At 44.1% G+C, this 25,855-nt stretch overlaps 1 protein-coding gene across 3 annotated transcripts in view; it reads left to right on the forward strand.

The window, feature by feature from the left end:
- Positions 1 to 25,855, forward strand: part of FRMD4B (FERM domain containing 4B) — a 332,839-nt gene that overhangs the window by 255,367 nt on the left and 51,617 nt on the right. For all 3 annotated transcript variants that reach the window (XM_045289894.1, XM_045289895.1, XM_045289897.1), the window contains 2 exons: positions 21,972 to 22,055; positions 23,729 to 23,794. In XM_045289894.1, the coding sequence (XP_045145829.1) occupies positions 21,972 to 22,055; positions 23,729 to 23,794 (150 nt within the window). The remainder of the gene's footprint in view (positions 1 to 21,971; positions 22,056 to 23,728; positions 23,795 to 25,855) is intronic.

Consider the following 25,855-nt stretch of genomic DNA (forward strand, 5'->3'; position numbering starts at 1 on the left):
ATTGTGTTAGGCTGGGTTCTCTAGAGAAGGAAAACCAGATATGGATGGATGGATGGATAGATCCAAGTATAAGTAAATATATATCTCTATTTCTATATCAAATATCTCTCTATTTCTATATCAGATACCCCTAGGAAGCATCATCAGGGCTACGATCTGAGAAGGGGTTGTCCTCCATCTTACCCTTCCCACAACTACTTGACTGCTCATAGTAGATTCCATCATAGAGTTGATTACATTACATTAGATCACAACATAGGGGAGGTCTCAACTGAGAAACTAGTGATAACCCTAACTCAGCCAACTTGACCCAAAATCTAACTTTCACAATAATCAAAGATAGGGAACTTGTCAGGGATGTCATTTTGCTTAGCTCTACAATCAACGCTCATGGATGCAGCAGTCAATATTGCACTGGGTAGATCTGCTATAAAAGACCTCTTTAAAATGTTAAACAATGAAGCTATCACTCTGAGGACTAAGGTGTGTCTGATCCAAGCCGTGGTATTTTCAATGAGTTCAAGCATGAGAAACTTGGACAATGAATAAGAGAGACTAGAGGAGAATTAACGCATATAGTTTACCGTGTTGGTAAAGCATAATGACAGCCAGAAGAATGAACAGATGTGTCTGGGAAGAAGTACAACCAGAATGCTCCTTAGAAGGTGTGTTAGTCTGGGAAACAAATCCACAGAAACTCATATATGTATAAGAGAGACTCATCCCAACCCTGTCCAGTCCAAGCCCATAAGTCCAACTTAGCCCATCTACAAAGTCCTCCTCAAACTCACAAAACACACACAATGATGCCAAATGCAGGAGGATCACAGCCCAGTGGGTAGAAAGTCTTTGAATTCAGAGGCGGTGTAAACATCTCAGAGCTGGCAGGGGTCTCCACGCAGCTTCTCCAGCACACAGGGCTGCATCGGGGTAGGTCCATGTGGCTTCTTCTCAGGGATGTCTCACAGGAAGTGAACCTTACCAGCTGAGACAGAGAACTAGTTAAGGCAGCCACATACTGGTCCCATCATCAGAGAGCAAGAGACAAGAGAACTAGAAAGGCGAGGCTCACTGAGCCATGTATCTCACTGCCCTTCAATTGATCCCACATGTGTTTATCGGCCAGGTTGGTACAATAAACCTTAACTATCACAGAAGGGGAGACAGCAAGACTTTGTCTCATCAACTAAGGACATTCACGTTAGCCGGAGGGACCAGTCCCTGGAGAAGGACTTCATGCTTAGTCAGCAAAAGAGATGACTTGACACAGCTGCCAACAATGGGCACAAACATAGCAGAGATTGTGAGGATGGTGCAGGAGCGGGCAATGACTCATTCTGTTGTACGTGGGCAGCTGGGAATTGAAACCTAAAGACAACAGCTTCTCAGAGTGTGATTTTGTGGGTAAAATGATACAGTGCCTGCTAAGAAAATAGTTTGTGTACTGCCAGGATTGCTGTAAAGGCATTTTAGAAAGAAAACTGCCGTGAATATTGTTGTCATTACTAACAGTTATCGCATGCTGGTGGAGATGGGGCTGTCAATAGTGTGCTTTGATCAGATTTTTTTTTAAATGTCCTTTTAGACTTAAAAATCTCAACGCTTACAAGAGTGGCAGCTCCTGGGCTCTGCATTTCCTCGTGAAAGAAACATATGATCCATGACAGACTCCCCACCATGCCTAACAGAGAGTTCCCACACCAAAACTTAAACTCCTACTCTGTCACCCCCCAGAGCCGTGAGCCAGTGACTCCCCCAGCAGGTGGGGAACCCCAGCTGGGGCCCCGCTGGCACACAGCCATCTGTGTACAGCCAGGACTGAAGGAAAGGAGACCCTGTTGGCCTTTGTGACAGGCTCCCTGTGTTGTGGTGCTCAGGTGCAGGAAGGGCAGCCAGGCAGAAAGGAAGCAATTAAGACAGAGGAAACCTACCAGAGCAAGAACTATGGGCAAGATCAACTTCACGGGCATTTGCACAGAGCCTCGTGCTCGCAGGGGCCCGGGGCTTCCTTGGGTGCTCTGAGGTGTCCATATTGAAATTCCACAGAATTGCTGAACCCTTGGCTCTGTATCTTCATGAAGACCAGCAATGCTTGTGAACCCTTTAGAATGTGGGTGGGATGTTAAAGGCAAAACCAAACCAGAATCTACCTCTTAGAGCCCCAGTTGAACAGATTGCTGCGTCCGGCTCCTGAGTGAGGTTGGGGCATTCGTACTGGTGACCCTAGCTGTCAAGCTCTTTATTCATTATGCTACCAGGGCCCCGTGTCGTTATTGTTAGGTGCCATGGAGTTGGTTCTGACCCATAGCAGCCCTGTGTCCAACAGAACAAAATACTGCCTAGTCCTTCACCAACCCCACCATTGTTGTTACGTGTGAGCCCATTCTTGTGACCACTCTGGACCATGTTCCAGTGCTGCCCATCAGGCTGTCCGTGGCTAATTCCAATGAAGTGGATGGCCTGTTCCTTCTTAGTCTGGAAGCTCTGCTGAAACCTGTTCACCTTGGGTGACCCTGCTGGTGTTTGAAACACCAGGGACATAGCTGGCAGCAACACACAAACCACCAGGACAACAACGTGATAGACAAGGAGCAGAACGGGGCTCCTGGAAGGACTTCATTTCTAAGTGTGTCAGTCACTTCATTCTTTCCTTTTTCTAACGGTTTTATTGGCATATGATTCACATACCATGCAATCCAATGGTTTAAATATATGGAGAAAAGTTGGACAATCATCCCCCCATTCAATTTTAAAACGTTTTCTTCATTCTTGTACCCATTATTATCTTCCCGGCACCTCACAAACTCCCCAGCCATAAGCCTAAGGAATTATTAATCTAGCTACTGCCTCTGTGGATCAGCCACTTACTTATTGTTTCAGTTCTCTGCTGTTGGTAGTCATTTCACAGGTGAAGAAGCAGACTCAGAGAAGTGGAGTCCTGGCTGGTAAGAAGCCAGGAACCAGGAGCAAGATCCAGGCCATCTGGCCACAGCCTACGCTCTCACTTGTTCTAGGGGAGGAAACCATTCCGACTCGTAGCCACTCAAACCTATGACTCCCGAGGCCGTATATCTTTACGGGAGCAGCTTGGCCTCATCCATCTCCCTCAGGGAGACTCGTCAGTTTGAACCACCAACCTTGCAGTTGGTATTCTAATGCTTACCTTGCATTAGTAGACCAAAGTTTACCACCAGAGGAGAAGAGAGACCCCCACATTCAATTATAATTTATAGAGACCCATTTATTAAATCTTGCACAGGACGAAAACAAATCATCCAATGAGGGAGCCCAACAGCAGGATACATTACGGTCTCCGAGGATTCGCCGAAAGCCAGCCACTTAGACTGGACCTGGAAAACAAAGGAAACTCACAAAACTGTGATTGGCATCAGATCAATGCATCACAGTGGCAGGAGGGCTGCAGAATGTGGAAAGGCAGCAATTGAGACACGTCCACTACTGCAGATGTAGAAAACTGGGAGTTCAGTGCCCTCTGACCTAGGCAGCCAGGGTGTGACCCATGGCAGTCCAACCCTGCAAAAGAAAAAAAGCAAACTCACAATCATCAGTGATTTCGACTCATACTCCGCTATACCACCAGGGCTTCTGATGCAGCCTAACCTCCCATTGCCCATCCAGGACTGCTCCCAGCAAACACGCGCATCTTGAGCGCAAAGCTTTGCACCTTGCTGGCCCACGGTCACAAGGAACTCTGGAGGTGAATCTATGCGGAGACTCAAAGGTGACAAGCGCTCTCACTGTGAAGAGTAGCCTTCTTACTGCTCAGAATTTTAAGTACTAATACACTCTCAACCACTAAGCATATACGGCCTCCACCCTTACCCACCCTCTTACATGCGCCATCCTTTTGTCCTTCAAGGGTGGTTGTTGGGATCTCTGATCTGCATCTGTGGAGACTGAGACCCAGAGACCAAGGGCACACATGTAGCCGGGGAACTTTGAGTTGAGCCGTCATCCTCTGACTTGCCATTTGATAATTCCTCAAGCATGAATCAGACACATGCTTAAAGGGTTCTATGGGCCTGGCTGATAAATAAAGTGAATGTTGCTAGACTTCGGGGCTAGACTCTCAGGCGGCCCTGGAATGGAGTCTGGAATAGCCCAGACCCTGGAGCCACACTGAGTTCCAGTCCCAGCTCACCTCCAGTGACCTGCCCCGTGCCCTCCTTAGTCTCAGTAGAACAGGCGTGACACAGTGCTGGAGGCAAAGGATGGTAATTCAGATTACATAAAGTCACTAAAGCCAAACTCAAAGCCCAACCCCACTCTAAACCTTAAGCTATTTTGCTCTTGAACTTCTAGAAAACAAAGCTTTGACTTGAATTTGAATAGAAGAAAGTGCTCCTGGTTGTGTTAGAAATTCAAAGTAGTTTACAAAGTATATTTTAAAGAGAGCTTCTCCTTTAGGCTAAAATGACCCTGTAAGGAACTGGGGTATCTTTAAAGGAAAGAAGGAACCCTGATGGCATAGGGGTTTACATGTTGGACTGCTAACCACAAAGGTCATCAGTTCGAAACCACCAGCTGCTCCGCAGAAGAAATGTGAGACTGTCTATCCCTGTAAAGACTTAAAAGTCTTGGAAACCCCCAGGGCAGTTCGATACTGTCCTATAAGGTCACTATGAGTCAGAATTGATTCGATGGCAGTGAGTTTGGTTTTTTGGTTTTATAGGGGAGAAAACTGAGGCTTAGAACAACCAGGTACGGGCAATGTCAAGGTAGGATATGAGACATTGCATTTCACAGAGCGTATATTGTCCATTCAAAGCACTTGGCATTTCAGCTTAAATATTGTCTGCAAGTAAACAAGGGTTCAATCTGCTGAAGAAGGTGGCTCTGGAGTCCCATTAGGGCCCGCAGTCTCTCTCTGCATGTGCACCCCAGGCCATTACAAGCTTCACAGCTACCTGGGAGTAAAATGAAATCTGCCTACTTGGGCCGACCTACTTGTTTTGTAATTAGCGTGGCATGTGATGTCATGAGGTATGTGTGAACCTTCCCCGTCCTGGAAGTGCCCACCACCTATGCTGCCTAAGCTGTCATGGGGGACTAATTCTCCATGCCCACAGATAAGCAGACCAGGTCATTTGGGTGCAGTTCCAGACACTTGCAAGTTGAACGTCTTCCGTCTTTTTATCTCTGCTCAAATGGCCCGTTGGTGGTCACTGGGAGAGATCCATGTTGGTACTCGTTCCAAGGAAAGGTGACCCAATAGAATGCACAGATTAGAGAACAATGTCATTAATAGCACACACACTTTGTAAAATGCTGCTAAAGCTCATCCAACGCTGGTTGCCACAGTTCATTGACAGGGAGCCCCAGAGGTTCGAGCCAGATTCAGAGGAGGACTTGGAACACGGGAGGTCATTGCTGATGTCAGATGGACCTTGTCTCGAAGCGGAGAATACCAGAAAGATGTTTACTTACGTTTTACTGAGTATGCAAAGGTACTTGACTGTGTGGATCATAACAAACTATGGATAGTGTTGGATAAGGGGAATTCCAAAACACTTCATTGTGCTCGTGCAGAGTTTGCACGTGGGTCCAGAGGCAGTTGTATGAACAGAACTAGAGGAAACTGCACAGTTTAAAATCAGCAACGGTGTGAAACAGGGTTATATTCTCTCATCCTACTTATTCAGTATGTATGCCGAGCAGCTAATCAGAGAAGCTGGATCATATGGGGAATGCTGTAAAAGGATTGGCGGAAGGCTTATGAGCACTCTGATATGCGGATGACACAACCTTGCTGCAAGTGAAGAGAACTTGAAGCACTTGCTGATGAGGCTCAATGGTTGAAACCTTCAGTGTGGATCACAAATACATGTAAAGAAGACCAAATCCCTCCCCTGAACCAGCAGATAACACGATAAATGGAGAAAAGATCGACATTGTCAAGAATTACATCTTGCTTGGACCCACAATCAGTGCTCATGGAAGCAGCAGTGAAAAGATAAAATGACACATTGCGCTGGGTAAATCTGCTGCACAAGACCCCTTTACAGTGCTCGAAAGCAAGCGTGTTGCTTTGAGCACTAAGGTGTGCCTGACGCAAGCCATGGTATTTTCAATCACATATGCACGTGTGAAGGAGGCCTATTGGTGTAATGGTTATGTATTGGGCTGCTAACCTTGAGGTCAACAGTTCAAAATCGCTTGCTACTCCATGGAAGAAAGATGAGACTTTCTATCCCTGTAGAGTTATGGTCTCAGAAACCCACAGGGACAGTTTTGCCCGGCTCTGTAGGGTCGCCATGAGTCAGAATTGACTTGATGGCAGTGAATTTAGTTTTATTGGGTGTTTTTTTTTAAGAGTTTATGCATGTGAAATTTTGACATCGAATAAGGAAGACCTCAAAAAGAGTGGATGCATCTGAATTATGGTGCCGTCGAAGAATATTCAAAGTACCACGGAATACCAAAAGAACAAACAAGTCTGTCTTAAAAGAAGTACAGCCTGAATTCTCCTTCGAGGCAAGAATGGTGAAACTGTGTCTCCTGTGCTTTGGCTAGGTTATCAGGAGAGCAGCATGTTTAGTAAAATAGATCAGCAGTGGAACAGAAGAAGACCCCCAACAAGAGGGATGGACACAGTGAGTGGCTGCCCACAGTGGGCTCAAACAGAACAATTGTGGGGGTGATGCAGGCCCGGGCGGTGTGTCATTCTGTTGTACCTAGGGTTGCTGTGGGTTGGAACGGACTCCACAGCACCTAACACCTCCACCAGCAGCAGCAAGGTGCCTTGGAAGCAGATCACCGCATCTTTTTCCTGCAGAGCCGCTGGGTGGGTGCAACCACCAGCCTGTCAGTTAGAAGCCAAGCTTTCTATGGTTTACCCAGCAGGTCTCCTTCACGGGAGAAAAAGAGCAGCTCCCACCAGAACAGCTTGTCACTTTTCACATAGACACAACCTCAGGGGCCCGAGTTGTGATCAAGAAATTCTAAGAATGGAAAAGACCCTGTGGCTTGGGTGGGGAAGAGGGCGTGGTTTGAGTCAGCCAGTCCTGGCATTTCCCCGGCATCTCCCCCTCCTTCTCCTCTTCCAGTTTTCCAACCCTTCCTCCTCTTCCTCCTTTCCTTGCTTGAAGGGCATCCTGAGTCGCCAGCGCCTGTCTCTCGCTCTCTGTCTGCAGGCCGACGGGTAAGTCACAGCACGTGGGGCCACGGGCTCTACCTTTTCTCCCTCTGTGAGCGCAGGGGCTGGACTTGACGGACTCGGTCACCGGCAGCTGGTCTAAGAGAAACTCACTGTCAGGGCGTCCATGCCGACTCACCGAAGCCCTGTGGGTTTCCGAGACTGTAACTCTTTACCGTCTTTCTCCCTCAGGCGGAGCTGCTGGTGGTTTTGAACTGCCGGCTCTGTGAGTCGCAAGCAGTCCAGCAGCCCAACATGTAGCCACTATGCCACCAGGGCTCCTAACAAGAGCTAGTCTTTTTTTTTTTTTTTCCAGTACCGTAAAGGAGCAGGGCATTTCAATCTTAGCCATTCTGGCATTAGGAGCTCGGTTGGCATTGGTTACATGTTGGGATCCTCAAGGTCCCTAGTTGGAAACCTCCAGCTGCTCTGAGGGAGGGAAACAGGGCTTTCTACTCCTGTAAGGCGTTACAGTGAGTTTGGTTTGGGTTTTTATTCGGTTGCAGTGGTTCTATAACTGGTAAATCCAGATGGCTGAGCCCACCCTCAGAGTGTGTCTGAGCTGAAGCCTGGGGAGTTGCATTTCTAACCTATTCTCAGCCAGTGCTGATGCTCCTGGCTAGGGACTGAGAGAGAGAGTGACCGTTCCTGCTTTCTTTATCACCTGCAATATCCTTTTGGCTGGAAATTAGTAAGGAGAAATTTGATGTTAGAAATCCTAGTCAAGTAAACCGTGAGCCAAAATCTAGCCAAATCTAGATTGATCATTGACGACCTAGTTCCCTGGGTTACTGAGAGAAATGTAATTTTTTTTTTTAGTACGTTTTTGGTGGCGATGTACAAAACCAAACATCCCTCCATCTACTGTTATCACAGAACAGTTCTGTTCCCCACTTCACGCTGTGTGCTCATCGTATCGCTGCCCCCACTGTTTCATCACTGTGAGTTTAGGCTCAGTGGTTAAGCATGGGGCTGCTAACTGAAGGGTTGGTAGTTCAAACCCACCAGCCCCTGCCCAAGAGAAAGTTGTGGCTGTCTATTTCCATAAAGACCTGCAGTTAGGAAACTGGAGCAGTTTCACTGTGTCTGGTAGGGTCTCCCCGAGTGGAAATGGACGTGATGGGGCAGAGCGTTTATGTGTTCGTTTGGTTTGGGTTTTGTCCAGTAAAGTGATTTCGGTTCCCTGTTGGCAGTGTATTCGTATATGGGTCATTCCTTATAAGAATGCAATGCTGGGAGCAAACCGTTTTGATTAAGCTGAAATGAGTGTTCAGCTGAGAGATGGGTTCTTGAATGATTTTCCCCTTTTTCTGAAGGGAGATTTTTAAGGCCACCTGTCCAGTGGAAAAGCTGCTTTTCCTAAATGGATAATTGAGTACACACTGCTTGCTAATCACAGGTCTTGATCAATGGCTATTAGTGAATTGAGGAAATGGGTGTTTACATACAGTAACCACGATGTTTTTTTACTAATTACACTTTTAAGCAAGTTGTCATTCATGCTTAAAAGAATGACAGATCCAGATCCAATGGTGAAGTAATTCAGTAGGTATTAAGTCCACCTATTTAATCGCAGACATTAAATTCACCTTTTTAACGGAAATCATTAAGGAGCCCTGGTGGTGCTGTCGGGTAAGTGTTGGACTGCTAACTGCAAGGTCAGATGTTCAAATTCACCAGACTGCGTAAGCAATGAGGCTGGTTGTTCCAACCGCTGGAGTCTAAATCAGCTCACAGGCAGGGGACTGGGTTAACGTCATTGTGTCCCACCAGCCACCAGTGTATTTCAGACAGCTTGTCAGTCCCACGTAGATAGGAAGCAGCGTCATCAAGCGAGGACAGCAGAAAACTGGCACATGGTTCCAATTAGCTCAATCCCTAATGACAGTAAATCTTCGCTTTGCAAGGAAAACAGTATTGGATAGAGTTCCCAACTGTGAGATCTTGCCCAAGCCCTCTGTGGCCCCTTTTCACAGCCTGTTAGTTTATGTCTGATGACATTTAGGCTGCATGGCACATTTATACTTATTTTTAACGGGCCTAGGATTTTATTGGGCGTGGGGGGTGGGGTCTTGGACAATCAATCAATAGTGGCTTTATAGCTACAGCCACATTCTTCTTTTCTAAAAAAAAAAAAAATGTGTATTGTGAATTAGGTGGGGGCATCCACGTTTTCCAGAGCTACAGGCTTTGAATGATGATGATGTCCGCGTGAACCAATACATCAGTCCAAACGCTCCTTTTCCTGTGTTGAGAGCAAAGGGGTAAATATACACCAAACATCACACTGGATAAGTCAACACTGTCCGCATGTCCAGGACACTGTTCACCTCTTCCATCTTCACCACTCTCCGTTTCCAAATGTGTCTCTCTCCCGTGACAGAAGCTCAGAGTCCCTGAGCAGTGAGCCCCCTCCCCTCCTCTCTAACACCCACCTGTGGGAAACACCAGTGAGCTGTTGTCTGTATGCATCTGCCTGCTCTACGTATCTCATGTACGTGAGATCTTGGATATTTCTCCTTTTGTGGCTCACTTCTTTTGTTTTAAAGGCTCCTCGTGTTGTGGCATGTATCTTAACTCTGTGTCTTTTTATGGTTGGTGATACTCCATTGTAGGCACGAGGGTTCATCCATTTCTCTGCTGATGGGCATGTAGGGTGTTTCCCTCTTTCGGCTGGTCTAAAGTGGGCTGCACTGGGCATCAGTAGGCATGGTATGTGTGTTCCTCTTGCTGTAAACCTAGTTATTGCTGGGTGATGTCATTCTGTGTCAACGTCTTTAGGAACCCCCCACTGATTGCCACAGTGGCCCACGTTCCTATTGAAGCAGAGCCATTCACGTCTTTGTGCACTGAAGACTTTGTAGACACGGCATTTTAGGCATGGTGGTTAGCGTAGGATTCTGATGCCTCTTCACTTTGGGATTCCGGTCGAACATGACTTTGGCATCAAGAAGGAAAGTGAAGCTTGGGGTGTGAACAGTTTAAAATATTTTTCTTTTCTTGAAATCCTAGTGAATATGCTCCCAGCGAGCAGACAGCCACAGTCTTAAGGGAAACTTACTGAATCCATTTCTCCCAGAAATGCTGGCACCCACGGTTTGCTAATTGCCTGCACACCCTTCCTCTGGAGCCTCCTCTGAAGGGCAGGTGGCTGATTGTTGCCTTGAGCAAGCTCGCAATTAGCCACAAGCAGGTGCACACATTTGCTGGGGGTGGCTTTCTCCACGCAAGCATGCCAGCACACACAGTTTTGCCAACCATGTGGCTTTCTCAAAAATGAGTGGGGTTGGCACATTCCAACAGGGCTCTTGGGGTCAGCAGGGGGAAGCAACTGCTCACAAAAGGAGTGGGCTTGAAAAGGGCCCGGAATCATCTCCTGCAGAAGAGTCGTGGTGGGGGAGGGTGGTGGGCTATGGGCTGTTTCCTTCAGGAAGGCTGCTACCGTGGGTGTCTGGAATACCTGCGGGAAGGGAATCCCCTCAGATGACCAGATCAAATGCAGGAATACTCTGCACTGTGACATCTGAATTCCTGCTGAGATAAAAGAGAAAAACCAGTGAGAGGTAGCAAGCCCTGTCGATTTATGAGCCTTCTCGCTGGGCAGAAGCCAGAGAAACCGGTCCCTCGTGGCAATGCCAGTCAAGTGCATCTTAGAATAGCACTTCCATTGCCAGCAGGGTCAGGAATGTCCAGGTGGGGGAGTGCACTTCCTACTGGTGGAACCTGGAGCCGTCCCTGCGGAGGTCTGCTCACCTCCCCCACAGCTTCGGCTCGCCTGTTGGACTTTGAAGTTGATTCTTACCCCTCCTATGAACCTGGCCACCTGCCCTCAGCTCGGCAGGGGCCTCCAGTGTTGAAGCCAGGTCAGGCTAGCCCTGCAAGTTTATGGATCCATGAGGTCTCAGACTGGCAGACTCTTTCTCCAGGCCTGACTGCTTCTAGATGGTGCAAACACCAGCTAACCGGCTAACCAGACAGTGATCAGTTCAAGTCCACCCAGAGGCACCTCAGAAAAAATGCCTGGCCGGCTACTACTGAAAAATCAGCCGCTGAAACCCGGGGAACATAGTTCTACCGTGGCATCCATGGGCCACCCTGGGTTGGAATTGCCCTGACAGCAACGGGTTGCTATTAAGAGGCATTTGGGTGGTTCTTTGACTATGGAAAACCTTCCTGTGAACATGACGAACACATGGGTTCAGGCTGGGGCTATACCTAAGGAAGAAGTGGCTAGGGCCTAGTGGACCTGCCAATTTCCTAGATGGGTATACCCACACAATTCCGACATCCTCTTTGAAAAATTGCCAGAATGTTTAGAATTTGACAGTCTAATGTGTGATGATATTAATTGTGGATTTGATTTGTGTTTCTCTGAATGTGTTGAAGTCACACACTCTTTGTTCTGGCCACCGACCGTTTGGAAATTCCCTTACATGTATGCTACTGTGAAAGGGCATAGCCGACGATCCGAGCCATCTGTCTGAGTCAGCTTTCCATCCGTCTGGTGCTCTCTCCTTTACTGTTGCAGCCAGGTCCCGGACAGCGTTGCCTTACTGTTGGTGTGACTGGCTAGACCGTCCGTGTAGTCATTAAATTCTTACAGGACAGTGGCATTACAGGCTCACGGGGAAAGGGTGCTTTGCACTGGCACCAATGACCAGAGCTGGAGGACAGTAGGAACAAGAGATAAGGCTGCATCTTTCTCAAGAGTGTAATACTCAGGATGATCCAGGTTCCAAATTTGGAGAAAGGGAGAGGAAAAACCCTCTGTGTCACCTTTCTTTAGGTACTACTGGCAGTGGGCACTGTTAAAACAAGACACCAGGTTGAGACACCGAGAAGGCACCTTCCTACCCGTCCTTTCCTGGTCACTTATGGCAGAAACTGTAAAGGGGAGGCATGTTTGACCGAGCCTGAATGGTGTTTCAGGGAGGCCGGATGGCGGAGTGGTTACATATTTGGCTGCTAACTACAATGTGAGCAATTTGAAACCACCAGCCACTCTGTGGGAGAGAGACGAGGCTGTCTACTCCCATAGAGAGACCCACAGCGGCGGTGCTACACTGTCCTGTAGCATCGGAAGTGGCTTGATGGCCGTGAATTTGGTTTACGTTTCGTAGCACAGTGTTTCGGGTCTCTTCCGTGGTCCCTCTGCCCGCGTCCCCACCATTTCCCACTGTGTCCCTGCGTTCGATGTGGAACTTGGCCTTCCGGTCTTCTCTCTCTTACCCAGTTGGTTCTCGGATGCTCTATTTACTTGGCTCCCATTAGACAAAGAAACATGGGAGATCCCAGATATTTCTATTGGAAGAGTGGTACATAGGAAAAGTTCTTCAGTTTAAGGGTTGAGCGCTTAGGATTGTTGTAATTAGTGAATGTGTTATCATTTCTCAAACCTGGAACTACTGACGTTTTGGATTGGAGAATTCTTCGTGACGAGGGTCCCTCCTGTGCATTTACCACCAGCACCCTCGGTTTCTACCCACTAGTGCCAGTAACACCCCCTCCCCGCTTTGTGGTCAAGGGTCACTAAACCAGTGTTGGCCAATGTCCCTAGAACAAAGCTCCCTGCCGTGGAGTTGATTACTGATCAGAAGGCTTCTGTGAGACAGAGTGAGCTGCTCCATAAGATTTCTAAGACAGTAAATCTTTGTAGAAGCAGACTGCTCCATCTTTCTCCTGTGAACTGGCTGGTGAGTTTGAACCCCAGCCATTGGTTGCAGCCTGATGTTCACTTGCAATGCCACCAGAGTCCCTAAATGGCCATCAGGGTCAAAAGTCCCCTTGATTTTGAGCCAAATAGTCTAAACTCTGCTTTAAAAGGTCTGTAAGCCACTCCTTTATCAGTGGACATTTTAGTTGCTTCCCATTGTGGTTGGTTAGTACACACAAATAAGCAACAATTCTTTTTTTTTTTTAATTCTTAATGAATCGATATTCTTATACATATTTATAACCATGACACCAAATGGATTATTTAAGCTGTTGATACCTGCCTATCATTTGGTGATTTATTCAGCCAGCATTCCAGGTAAATAACATTTTATCCCATCAACTAACTGGAGGGAGCTCCAATGCATATACTTAGAAACCAGTCTTGACAGTTCTTTAAGAAGAGGGCATGGTGAAGGCTAATGCTCATCTCTCAGCAGATTCAACATGAGTAGTGTACGAAGGGGCTTTACGAAGTTCTTGGGGAAATATGAAGTGAAAAGGTAATGGAATTTCTCCATGAAAAATTTGAAGCCCATCTCTATTTCTCTGGCTGAGCATTAAATGCAGAAGTGGCCTACATTTAGCAAAAAAAAAAAAATTTAATTAGCTATTTAAATGCTAGAAAAACCTCAATGCTGTAAGATACTTATATTTCAGGGGTATGAGGCCTGAACCCATCAAAGAGAGCAGGAGTTGCTGCAAGCCTGGCTTCCACTGATTCTCAACCATGGAGTTTCTGGCTAGAATGAGGGATAAACGTTCTCTCCCCTCCCCTCCCTCAAAATGCTCTTGCATAAATTAAAAGCAACTCTGTGGTGTCACACATACTTGTTCACCCTAAGCAGTTTTCTTAAAAGAATAGACAGACTTATGATGAATAAGCTTTCCATCTACTGGGGCCTTGATTACCACAAAATTAACTCTCTTCTAAATAAGTGAAGGCTGGCTGGCCTCATCCGACACGGCAGATGGTGCTCCTGGCCCCACAGGGTAATATCTGAGACTGATGGTGATGCTTAATTACAGAAAGTGTTCCCTTAGTTTATCATTGCAGAATGTGTACATGTATTTGCTTTTTGTTTTTTTAAAAAAACCTCACAAGCCAACTTCTTTTTCTTTTTAAATAATATTTTCTGTTTTCTGTGAACGTTTGCACAGCAAATTGTGCCTATTTGGCCATTTCTATACAGATGGCTCAGTAACGCCGGTACATTGGTTACAAGAAGTCACCATTCTCTTCCATTCCGTTCTGTCCCTTTCATTTCAAATAGTGGATTTTTTTTTTGGACATACGCAGCAGAAAGACATGAATTCGGCGGGTTGGACGTGTACATTTCCCCAAGTTGATTGTACTCTTCAAGTTGTACAACAACCTGATCCTCCTTTTCCCAGTCCTGCCTCACTGTTAACAAACTCACCGCCCCCCTATGGTTCTTATCTAATCTGTCGAGTTGCTACACAAGCCACCTCCTGTGAAAAGAAAAAGGAATTTGATGGGCAGGACATGAAAGATATTATTAAGAAAAACAAATATTACTGAGACTCCACAGGTGACCTTTAAATATGAATAAATTGGATTGTGCTATATTTTGATTTTCAGGAAGCAAAACCAGTTTCCCAAGATTGTCGGTGTGGGTAAGCCACGCCGCTGAGACTTCTCATGAATAGAGAGGTTTATCCTTATGTAAGACCGGCAGCCAAGTGACTTTTTACTTCCTGTAGTGATTTGGAAAACTGGATCTTTCACCTTTAGGAAGGGCCGCAAAGCTGGCTTTGAAATGTAATGTTGACACGTTGAATCCGAGTGTCCCCACACATGGTAGCACTCACCCTAATGCTCTATTGTCACTGAAGCAAGGACAGGCCTCTCAACTCCTGTAAAGAGTTGCAGTTTCGGGAACCCACAGGGACAGTTCTGCTCTGTGCCATAGGGTTCCCATGGGCCGCAATCGACTCCGTGGCAGTGAGTTTGGTTTTCATTGTACTGGAAAATAGTACATCAGTCTGCGAACTGTTTGCTCCGGGAGCGATTTGGTGGCGTGGCCAGTCGGGAGACTTGATGATAGATCCAGAAGACCAAGTTTCTGTAGACCTTGAATGAGAACCACTTAAACCCAACTTGATTAAAGGGTAAGAGTGAGCATTATCAAGTACCTCACGGTACAACGCAGACAAAATGAAACCGGTCTGGAGTCATGTATGGTCTTCCCATTTGAACTATAACCACTGATCTGGACATTCTAAATGAAGAATGCTGTGGAAGTGTTTGGTCTTTTTAAAACATATTTTCCTAGTTAAGGTAAGCTACTGTTTAGTTTTAAGAAGACTTCAAGAGATATTTTGGGGGTTACAGTTTAAAGATTATCTCAGGCAATAGTTTTAAGGGTCCACCCACTATTCTCCAGAAAGTCTAGCGTCTATGAGAATTTAGAATTCTCTTATTCATTTTCCTCCTTTTGATCATGATTCTTCCATGACACCTTATATCAGATATTCAATAATGGTAGCGGGGCACCACCCAGTTCTGGTCTCAGAGCAAAGGAGGCAGTTGTGAATGAAAGCCTTTAGCCAAACAGCCATTGTCTCATCTTGTTCCTGACTCTTCCTCCTCTGTTGCTCAGGTGAATAGAGATGTGTTTTCAACCACCATGCCTTGCATGACTGCTTGCAACCACCATTTGGGGGAGGGGGTGTGTTAATGGCTTTGAACTTACTATTTTTCAAATTGTGAATTAGGTGGTTTACAGAGCAGATCATCAGTTTCACCTTCAACAATTCACGTACATATATGATCTTTTTCAAAGCACTTGGTAGTTCTTTTGGAGACAGATGTTTGTGTGGCCCATTAATCCATTGAACTAAGTATTTTTTATATGCCTCATCTCTTTCCCTCAGAGCGGCTGGTAGTTTCGAACTGCTGACATTGTGGTTAGCAGACCAGTGGGTAACCACTAAGCTACCAGGGCTCCTTTTATTGTTGTTAGGTACCATCAAGTCAGGCCAACTCATAGTGACCCTCTTCAGCAGAGTGAAACACTGCTTGGTCCTGCATCGTCCTTACACTTGTTATGTTTGAGCCTATTGTTACAGCCACCGTGTCAATCTAACTCGGTAGTCTTCCTCTTCTTCACTGCCCACTTGTCATCTGTTCTCTCTTGACAGCATGACCAGAGTATGTGAGATGAAGTCTTGCCATCCTCATCTAAGGAGCATTCTGACTATATGTCTTCCGAGACAGATTTGTTTGTCTTTTTGGCAGTCTAGGGGTACTTTCAAGGTTCTTCACCAGCACCATAATTCGAATGTATAATGTCTTTTTTGGTCTTCCTTATTCAATGTCCAACTCTCACGTGCATATGAAACAATTGAAAATACCATGGGTTGGGTGAGGTGCTACTTAGTCCTTAAAGTGACATCCTTGCTCTTCGTGATAGTTACATAATCTGGTGTCAATTTGGAACTTGAGAGGATTAAGAGTCGAGGGGTGGAGTCTAGTCTGTCAATCAGATCACAGCCAATGAGGCCTCAGGAGAAGCCAATGGCCTTCTCCTGAGAATTCTGGGAAATCCTATATTCCTTCTTGGAGGCGGGAGACACTATCTATTGCCCAGAGAGACTCTCTACTGACAAGACACACAGAGCTACACCAGTGCCCTGAGCTGCAACAGCCACGTGGAGATGCCTGCCAGCGCTGAGATGTTTACAACACCACTGAATCCAAAGACTTTCTACCCACTGGCCTGTGGTCCTCCTGCATTCGGCAGCATTGCATGTGTTTTGTGAGTCTGAAGAGGACTTTATAGATTGATATCAGACGTATGGGCTAATGTCGGACTTATGGAGTTGATCTGGGCTGGGCTGGGATGTTTTCTCAATATTCGATTGCTATTGTCTATAAACTTCTTTTTTATACACATATGAGTATCTATGGATTTATTTCTCTAGTTCACCCGGACTAACACACTCTTCAGCACCCTAAGCAGGTCTTGTGCAGATTTATCAATGTAATGTGTGTTGTTTGATTTTTTGACTGTTCCATCAGCATTGCTCGTGCTTCCATCAGGTCCCATCAGCATTGATTATGGATCCAAAGAAGATGCAATGCTCAACTTTTTATTCACTGAAAATCGTATGAATATAAAGCTAAGGATTAATTTTTATATTTCATGCTAAAATAGCTGTTGGATTTTTTATTGGTATTGCATTTAAAATAGAGATTACTTTGGGTAGTATCGACACCTTAAAAATATTAAATCTTCTCTCCAATTCATGAGCATGGAACATCTTTACATTTATTTAAGTCTTCTTTAATCTCCTTCAGCAGCATGTTTTAGTTTTCATTGCATGAATCCTTCATGTTCTTGGTTATATTTATTCATAGATAATATGTTCTTTTATATCCCTGGCATTTTATGTACATAGATCATATGATCCATGCATAGAAATAGTTTTACATCTTTGCCATCACCCACTGTTTTATTGCTCCAGTTAGAACTTTTAATAACTATTAAATAACAGTGGTTAGAGTAGGTGACCTTGTCTTCTATCTGATTTCAAGGGTAAGGGACTTTATGCATTAAGTATAATGTTGACTATTGACTTTTCATATATGCCCTGAATCTCACTAGATATTTCTCTTCCATTCAAATTTTTTAAAATGTTTTCATCAAGAAAGGATTTGGTCAAGTGTTTTTATAAAGATGATCATGTGATTCTTTTCATTTTTCTGTTGATGTGGTGTATTAAATTGGTGGATTTTCTGATGCTGACCCATCTTTGCATTCCTGGAATAAATCTCACTTGGTCATTGTAATAGTTACATAATCTGTTGTCAATTTGAGACTTAAGATTGAAGGGGTGGAGGTTAGCCTGTCAATCAGATAGCACCTTGATGACCTCATTTGGAGCTGCTGAGGCTATAAATAGCTCGCTGGAGGTGAGACACAGAAACACTCCCTGCAAGACATTCCACTTGTGAAGACACATGGAGCTATGCCAGAGCCCTGGAGCCAAAGGAGCCATGTGAAGACGCTTGTACCACCACTGGATCCACAAGACTTTCCACCCACTGGCCTGTGATCTTCCTGCATTCGGCGTCATTGCATGTGTTTCATGAGTCTGAAGAGGACTTTAGTGATTGTTATCAGACATATGGGCTAATATCAGACTTATGGACTTGATGTGGGCTGAGATGTTTTTTCAATATTCAATTGCTCTTGTATATAAACCCCTTTCTTATACACATGAGTGTCTCTATGAATTTTGTTTCTCTCGCTCACCTAGACTAACACAGTCATGGTGTATGACTCTTAATATGCTGTTGAATCTGTTTACTAGTATTATGCTTAGGATTTCTGCATCTATGTTAATAAGATACAGTGGCATATAGTTTTCTTTCTTAAGATGCTTTTGGTCTGTTTGGGGTGTCCGGGTTATGCTGTGTCATAGAAGGAATCAGGGACTATTATTTCCTTCTCTGTCTTTTTAGAAGAGTTGAAAGAGCATTAGTGTGGATTCTTTTCTAAAGATTTGGTAACTTTCCTAGTGAAACCAGGACTTGGTTTTGTTGTGAGGTTTTGTGTGACTCATTTGTCCTCTTCGCTTGTTATGGGTTTGTTGAGATTTTCTATTTCCGCTTGAGTTTGTATGGCTTTGCTATGTGCTTCGAAGAATTGCTGTATTTCATCGAAGCTCTTCCATTTGCTACTATGTAGTCATTCATAACATTGTTTCATAACTCTTTATTTCTGTCAGGTCAGTTGTAATGTCTCTTCTCTCTCACTTTTTAAAATTTTGATTATTTTCATTTTTTCTTATGTCAGTCTAAATTTTGTCAATTTTATTGATCTTTTTGAAGAACCAATTTCTGGTTTTCTTGATTCTATTGTGTTTATGTTTGTGTGTGTTTATTATTTATTAGTAATATGCTGCTTGATAACTACTGGTTTGATCAGGAGTGAGTGCGTATGTGTGTGTGTATGCATGTGTGCTGTTGTAAAATACATATAATAAAGCTTTTATATTTCAACATTTTTATATGTACAGCTCAATGACGTTCATCAGGATTTAGAATAATTCTTACATGAGCTTCTCCCAGAATCTAAGTCTAATAGACCTACAGAAATCATGATAGTTTCCTCACAGGCTACCTTCTTAAATAGTTAAGGTAATTAGAACGTATTAGAAAGGACAAGTGATGACTGGTTCATATGACCCATTCTCCTTTCTCTTAAGTTCTACAAAGGCCACACCTTTCTCAAAATACAATCAGAACTTTGCCTTTTTATAATTAATTAGATAACAACTGGCCTTAGATGACATACATTTTAGTGTATGTGGTGCTATTTGAGAGATACTTAGGTTTCATGAGAAATATATGTTCAAGTCATTGTCTATTCCAGTGATTTCTGAATATCATGGATTTGCCCTATTTTTATTTCAGAGGCTGGTACAGAAATTACAGCAAAGAGTAGCAAAAATTTCTACCTACGTACACTTGTTTGTTGGGTGGAGTGAAGACCTGAAGCCCATGTATAGACATTTGGACAGCCCCTCACAGAAGGGTCACGAGGAAGAGATGAGCCAGTCAGGGTGCAGTATGGCACCGATGAGCACACATCTTTCCTCTAGTTCCTTAATGCTTTCTTCCCCCCACTATCAGGACCTCAATTCTACCTTACAAATCAGATTAGACCAGAAAATGCACACTGCTACAGATAAGAGCCCTCTACACAGGGAATCCAGATAGATAAACCCCTCAGGGCCAACAATGAGAGTAGAGATACCAGGAGGATTAGGGGAAGATGGGGGAGAAACAGAGAACCGATCAGAAGGATCAAGATATACCCCCCTCCCAGGGAGACAAACAAGAGAAAAGTGGGTGAAGGGCGACAGAGGATGATGTAAGATATGAAAATAATAATCTATAACTTATCAAGGGTTCATGAGAGAGGGTGGGCGGGGAACGGAGGGGGAAAAATGAGGAGCTGATACAAAGGGCTCAAATGGAAAGAAAATGGTTTGAAAATGATGATGGCAACATATGTACAAATGTGCTTGACACGATGGATGATTGTATGGATTGTGATAAGAGATGTAAGAGCCCCCAATAAAAGTATTTAATGAATAAATAAATAATTTTAAAAACACTCTTATTGCAATGAAATCTATTTTGAAAAATTAGCAACATTATGTGCATGGTTTTATGATTACTGATACTGTCACCAGAAAACTGTAAACCAATATATGTTATGAATATAGATGCAAAAATCCTGAACATAATACTAGTAAACAGAGTTCAACAGCATATTAATAATCATACATGGTAGAATATTATGTTGCCTCTAAACATGATTATGGGGATGCTATATGATCATGAATATTTTTGATGAAATGCAAAGAATTAGTTCAAACAGTTGAAATGTGTTCAGTTATCATAATTGTGTAATAATAGAAATATACAGTATAAATGTACAATGAAAACAGCTGTGAGTTTATGAGTACAGTAACAAAAATGGCATTGTGGTTTAGTACTGTACTGTTGTTTTCAAAGATTCAAAATATCCTTTGGCTTGGTTATCAAACTTGGGGGCTGTCTCTCATCAGTGTTGATAACAGAGTTTCTGTTTTGTTTTGTTTTTAAATTATTTTATTGGGGGCTCTTACAGCTCTTATCACAATCCATCCATCTATCCATTGTGTCAAGCACATTTATACATATGTTGCCATCATCATTTTCAAAACATATTCTTTCTACATGAGCCCTTGGTATAAGCTCATTCCCCATTCCTCCCTCCCTCATGAACCCTTGATAATTTTTTTTCCATGACTTACACCAACCACTGTCTCCCTTCACCCACTTTTATGTTGTCTGTCCCCCTGGGAGGGGGCTATATGTAAATCATTGTGATCAGTTCCCCCTTGTCCCCCTACCTACCCCTTCCCCTCCTGGTATCGCTACTCTCATTATTGGTCCTGAGGGGTTTATCTGTCCAGGATTCCCTGTGTTTCCAGCTCTTATCTGTACCTGTGTACATGCTCTGGTCGAGCCGGATGTGTAAGGTAGAATTGGAGTCGTGCTAGTGGGGCGAGGAATGGGAAGCATTAAAGAACTAGAGGAAAGTTGTGTGTTTCATCAGTGCTATACTGCACCCTGACTGGTTCGTCTCCTCCCGTGACCCTTCTTTAAGGGGATGTCCAGTTGCCTACAGATGGGTCTTGGGTCTCCACTCTGCACTCCCCCTTATTCACATTGATATGATTTTTGTTGATTACAAAGTTTTGACAGAACCCAACATCCTATATTGCAGCGGTTCTCAACCTGGGGGTTGCAACCCCTTTGGCAGTCGAACAACCCTTTTACAGGGGTCGCCTGACTCATAACAGTAACAAAATGACAGTGATGAAGTAGCAACGGAAATAATTTTATGGTTGGGGGGTCACCACAACATGAGGAACCGTATTAAAGTGTCAGGGCATTAGGAAGGTTGAGAACCACTGCTGTATAACCTCTCAGATTTCATTCACTTGGTGACTGAGTTAGTTAATTGTGCCAGCCTGGCCGATAATCACATGTGGGGCTGGTTGAAAGGCGGAGGGATAAATGGGTGGTGAAGCCTCGCCTTTCTCGTTCTCGGGTCTCTTGTGATGGTTGCACCGGGTGCAGCTGCCTTAGCAGTTCCCTGCTTCAGCTTGCAAGATTGACTTCCTACAAGATATCCCCAAGGAGAAGCTACATGGACCTATCCCAATGCAGTCCTGGGTGCTGGAGCCGCCGTGTGGAGACCCCTGCTAGTGCTGAGATGCTTGTTCCTTCACGGACTCAGCTTTCCTCCTGCAGTCGGCATCATTGCCTCTGTTTTGTGAGGTGGAGGACTTTGTGGACTGGTGTTGGGTTAATGGGTTAATGTTGGACATGTGGGCTTGGGCAGCATTGGGTTGGGATGTTTTCGTGATGCACCTTTTCTTTACATAAAACTCTCTCTTATACATGAGTCGCTGTGGATTTGTTTCTCCAAAGTACCTAGACTAATACAGTGACAACATGGATTTTTTTTTTAGGTGACAGTAACTGACATTTCTGTATTGCTTTTCTTGACAGTGATGAAAACGCAAGGAGAGATTTAAAGACACTACCAGCCTTTCCAACCAAAACTCTTCAGGAGCACCCATCCCTTGCTTACTGGTAAGTCAAGTCAAGATAGCAAATGTATGCTACCCAGGGACCCCACTGTCTTCACCTCCATTAGAAACCAAATGCTTCCTAGGAAATTAAAACAAATAGAGGTGAATAAAACATCAGGAGAAGTATGGCGCTAATAAAAATGAGTACAAGAAAGAAGGAAATGCCCCCAAATGTGGTGATTATACAACTCCTTTTAATGTGATTGCACTGTTGAATTGTATTCCGTTAAAACTGTTAAAAAAGAAGAAGTTGATGTCACTCACTCAGACCTACTAGTTTCAGGCAGGAAACCAAATGGGAAACGTCAGCCAGGTGTGGGGCAGTAGGGCGCAGTAGGGACTGTGGTGAGCGAAAGGACCTTCACCCCGGAGCAGAGACTCAGCTATAGAATGCAGGCACTGTAAAGGCTCTGCGTGTGCTTTATGTGAACATAGCCCTGTCTGTGTAGTCCCTGTGTAATGTAGCCTTAATCTAGCAGAGTGCAGACTTCCTTGACTAGAGGTTTCCTTCATGATTAAAAATTACTTTAATGACCAGAGGTTTCCACTGTGTCCAGAAATTGTTATCTATATTGAGTTGTTTTATTTATTTGCATCTTAATGAATCCATAGTGCCTATTTCCCATACCTCATCTTCCCTAGAAAATGACTTTGAATTTGACTTTGAATTACTTAGCATCCTTTTAAGTATATATTCCTTGCTTTGAGTCTCTGAACTGGAAAGATAGGTTTCTTTTCCACTAAAAAGCAGGTACAAATTGTGTATTCAGCATGGCCAACTTTCCTATGAAAGCTGGGCTATGTTTCGCAGGCACGCAGTAAAAATGAGTGATGAGATCTTCGTTACATCTTGATTCTGGAGTCTTCTTAAGAAATTAAGTGGTAGTTTCTAAGAGCCAAATTCAGGCCAATCACCACTGATTACTGGTCTTTCTTTGGAAACTCTAGACCTGGAAAAGCTCATGGTTAAAATCTCACAGTTATCACAGAGACAAAGATAAAAATATTTACTCGTCTAGGTTACACTTGAGGTAGGACTAAAGAAGTGTCTTGTCTGAAAGAGGATAAATAACTGAATGAATTCAAGGGTTACCAGACTTCAGCCTGGCTCTCTTCTTTCCAGTCAACAAGATTTATCCCAGGACAGTAATGAAGGGGGTTGTCTCCTAAAACCCTGGGTCGTTAAGAGGTAACAATCCAGTCACCACTTTCAGATTCAGAGACATTTTCAATATTTTTTAAACCTTTCTGAATAATTCAAGGAGACACTTAAACATCTAACACTCAATTATTGGTCCTTTTTAACCAAAGAGAAGGTGGGTCTTGTGTTCAAAACTTCCCCTGCTATATTCTCTAACTTGCATTTAATACGCATATTTGTTTTTATTGTCTCTCATTAAACTATAACAAACGATAACACTTTTGCATCGGAGAAATTGATGTTATGTTTCCTTTAAATACCTAAAGTTTCGTTGTTCATTTATGTGACAAAAATCATAAGGAGATAGGCAAAAATGTCTGTTGTTCAGGGAAGCTTGTCCTACAGAAACAAAAATCGAGTTGATGTAGACCTTCCCTCTCACATGTTCAAGAACCACCTAAGAATCTTGATTGAGTCTGGATCTCCTATAGCCACGCATTGACACACACTGCTTATTTTTCCTTGTTTTACAGTGAGGACAGGGCAATTGAGCATTATGTGAAATTCAAAGGTCTGACTCGAGGCCAAGCTGTGGTTCAGTAAGTATCTTTATTTCCTTTGGCTTAAATAGAATCTTAATATTCTCAGTTTCAAGAAGTCATCTGAAATGGTCTCTGCCAATTGTGGAATTGATACCCATGCATAGAGACCCTGGAGTACAGAGAACTGCCCCCGTGGGATTCCCACGCTGTAAATTGCTAAAGAAACAGATGCCCATCAGCTTTCAAGGAGCAGCTAATACAGTCAACCCACCAGCCTGTAGGGTAACCGCTGAATGCTAAGCCGCTGCACCTCCAGGGCCCCTTCCTATTCCCTGAACATCTTTTTACTCAGAACAGCCCACTTTCAGGAAGCCGATTGTGAAAGGGCAATTAACATGGTCCATCCACTTGTATAAAATAAACAGGAAAATGTATAAAGACCAGAGTTTCAGTGGTCCCACGTTTAGGCAGGCTCGAGTATCTGTTACGGTGATGGGACACTTGGCCACAGACCCTCGTTGTGATTGTTCGGTGACCACTTGCCCCCACCCGCACTTCGGAAGGAAGTTTGTCTGTGTTCACTGTTGTCTTTCTTATCTTCTTCCCCTTCAAATTTTATTCAGTGACATTTTGTTGTTGTAAAGAACATACAGAGCAAAACATGCACTAGGACAATCATTCCCTCAAGTGACATTGATTACATTCTTCAAGTTGTGGAACTGTTTTCAACCTCCTTTTCGGACTTGCTCCTTCCTCCTTAGCACAAACCCATTGCTCGCCGCCCCACCACCCAGTCCCACCCCCTCCCAGCCCAGGCTCCTAGCTACACCTTTGGGGTTGTTTTTGTCCCTTTGATCCTAGATAAATAGTTCTTAAAAGAGTACACTACTCAGGACAGATCTTTTTCTCTGGTTAAGCAAAACTATTGTTTGGTTTTAAATAAAGGGGATATTTCTGGTTTGAGGCTTAGAGATTCGTTTCAGGGATTCATCCAGCAAGCCTTGAGTCCGTGGTGATTTGAAATTCGATCCTCTGCTTTTTCCCTTTGGACCAGGATTCTTCTTTGAAATCTTTGATGGAAATATTCAGCACTGGTCCCCGGGCACCATCCGGTTTCATGCCAAAGGAGACAGTTGTTCAGGGAGGCAGTTACCCACACAATCCATTTCCCTACAAGTAACCACACGCTCCTGAATCTCTGTCCTCCTCCATGGCTCCAGGCAAATAGAAACCAGTCTCTCGGCCTGGTATGGCTGCTTGCAGACGCCAGAGACAACACAACAAACTAGAAGTGCAGAAGTGCAGAAGCACTAAGCACATTCTTAGGCCAATGAACTACGATGGCCCATGAAAACCTGGTCCCAAACCTCCCAATCAGGGAACCAATTCCCATGGGGTATTTGGTTGTACCGCCAACCAGCAACACCTCTGTTGCTATTATAGATCTATCACACCATTGTTGCCAATTCAGGTTTTTAGAGGTGTACAACTTAGTGACAGCAATGACAGTAATCAGCAATGTAATCTCATTTTTTTTAATCATAGCATCTGCCATCTTCAAAGGAAAAAGCAGAAGTTAGTGGTCCTTCAGTGGAGCCCTTGACATTTGTTAACTCACTGTTTCCTCAACTGGGGCCATGGAGTGGAACACCATTGCCCTGCAGGACTCTAGTCTAGGTTTGATGAGCACATTCCAAAGTATCCTTGTTTAAAGATAAACCCTTTCGTTATGCCTTGATCATTATCTTTGTGGTTCAAATATGAGTGAAGAATCTGATGTGGGAGTTAAGGCTCTGGAAAGTAGAGATAGGCTGACTCTGTGTGAATCCTGCTTGTGTAATTTAATTGGTACATGGCCTTAATAGGTTTATTTAAACACATATTCATTCACGTGTAGGCCAAAGGCTTAAAAATGATCAGTTTATTGATTGCAAAGTCCAGATAAGTTTATCTTTACCAACCAAACCCAATTGCCTTTGGGTCAATTTTGATTCACAGCAAGCCTATATAGGGTTTTGAGGCTATTAATCTGGTAGAAGCCGATAACCTCAACTTTCTCCCTCCAACCAGCTGGTGAGTTTAAACCGATGACCTTGCAGTTAGCAGACTAAGGCTTAC

Source organism: Echinops telfairi, unplaced genomic scaffold, assembly GCF_000313985.2.
Source record: "Echinops telfairi isolate 266 unplaced genomic scaffold, ASM31398v2 ScPeMD7_31;HRSCAF=116, whole genome shotgun sequence".
NCBI classification, from domain to species: domain Eukaryota; kingdom Metazoa; phylum Chordata; class Mammalia; order Afrosoricida; family Tenrecidae; genus Echinops; species Echinops telfairi.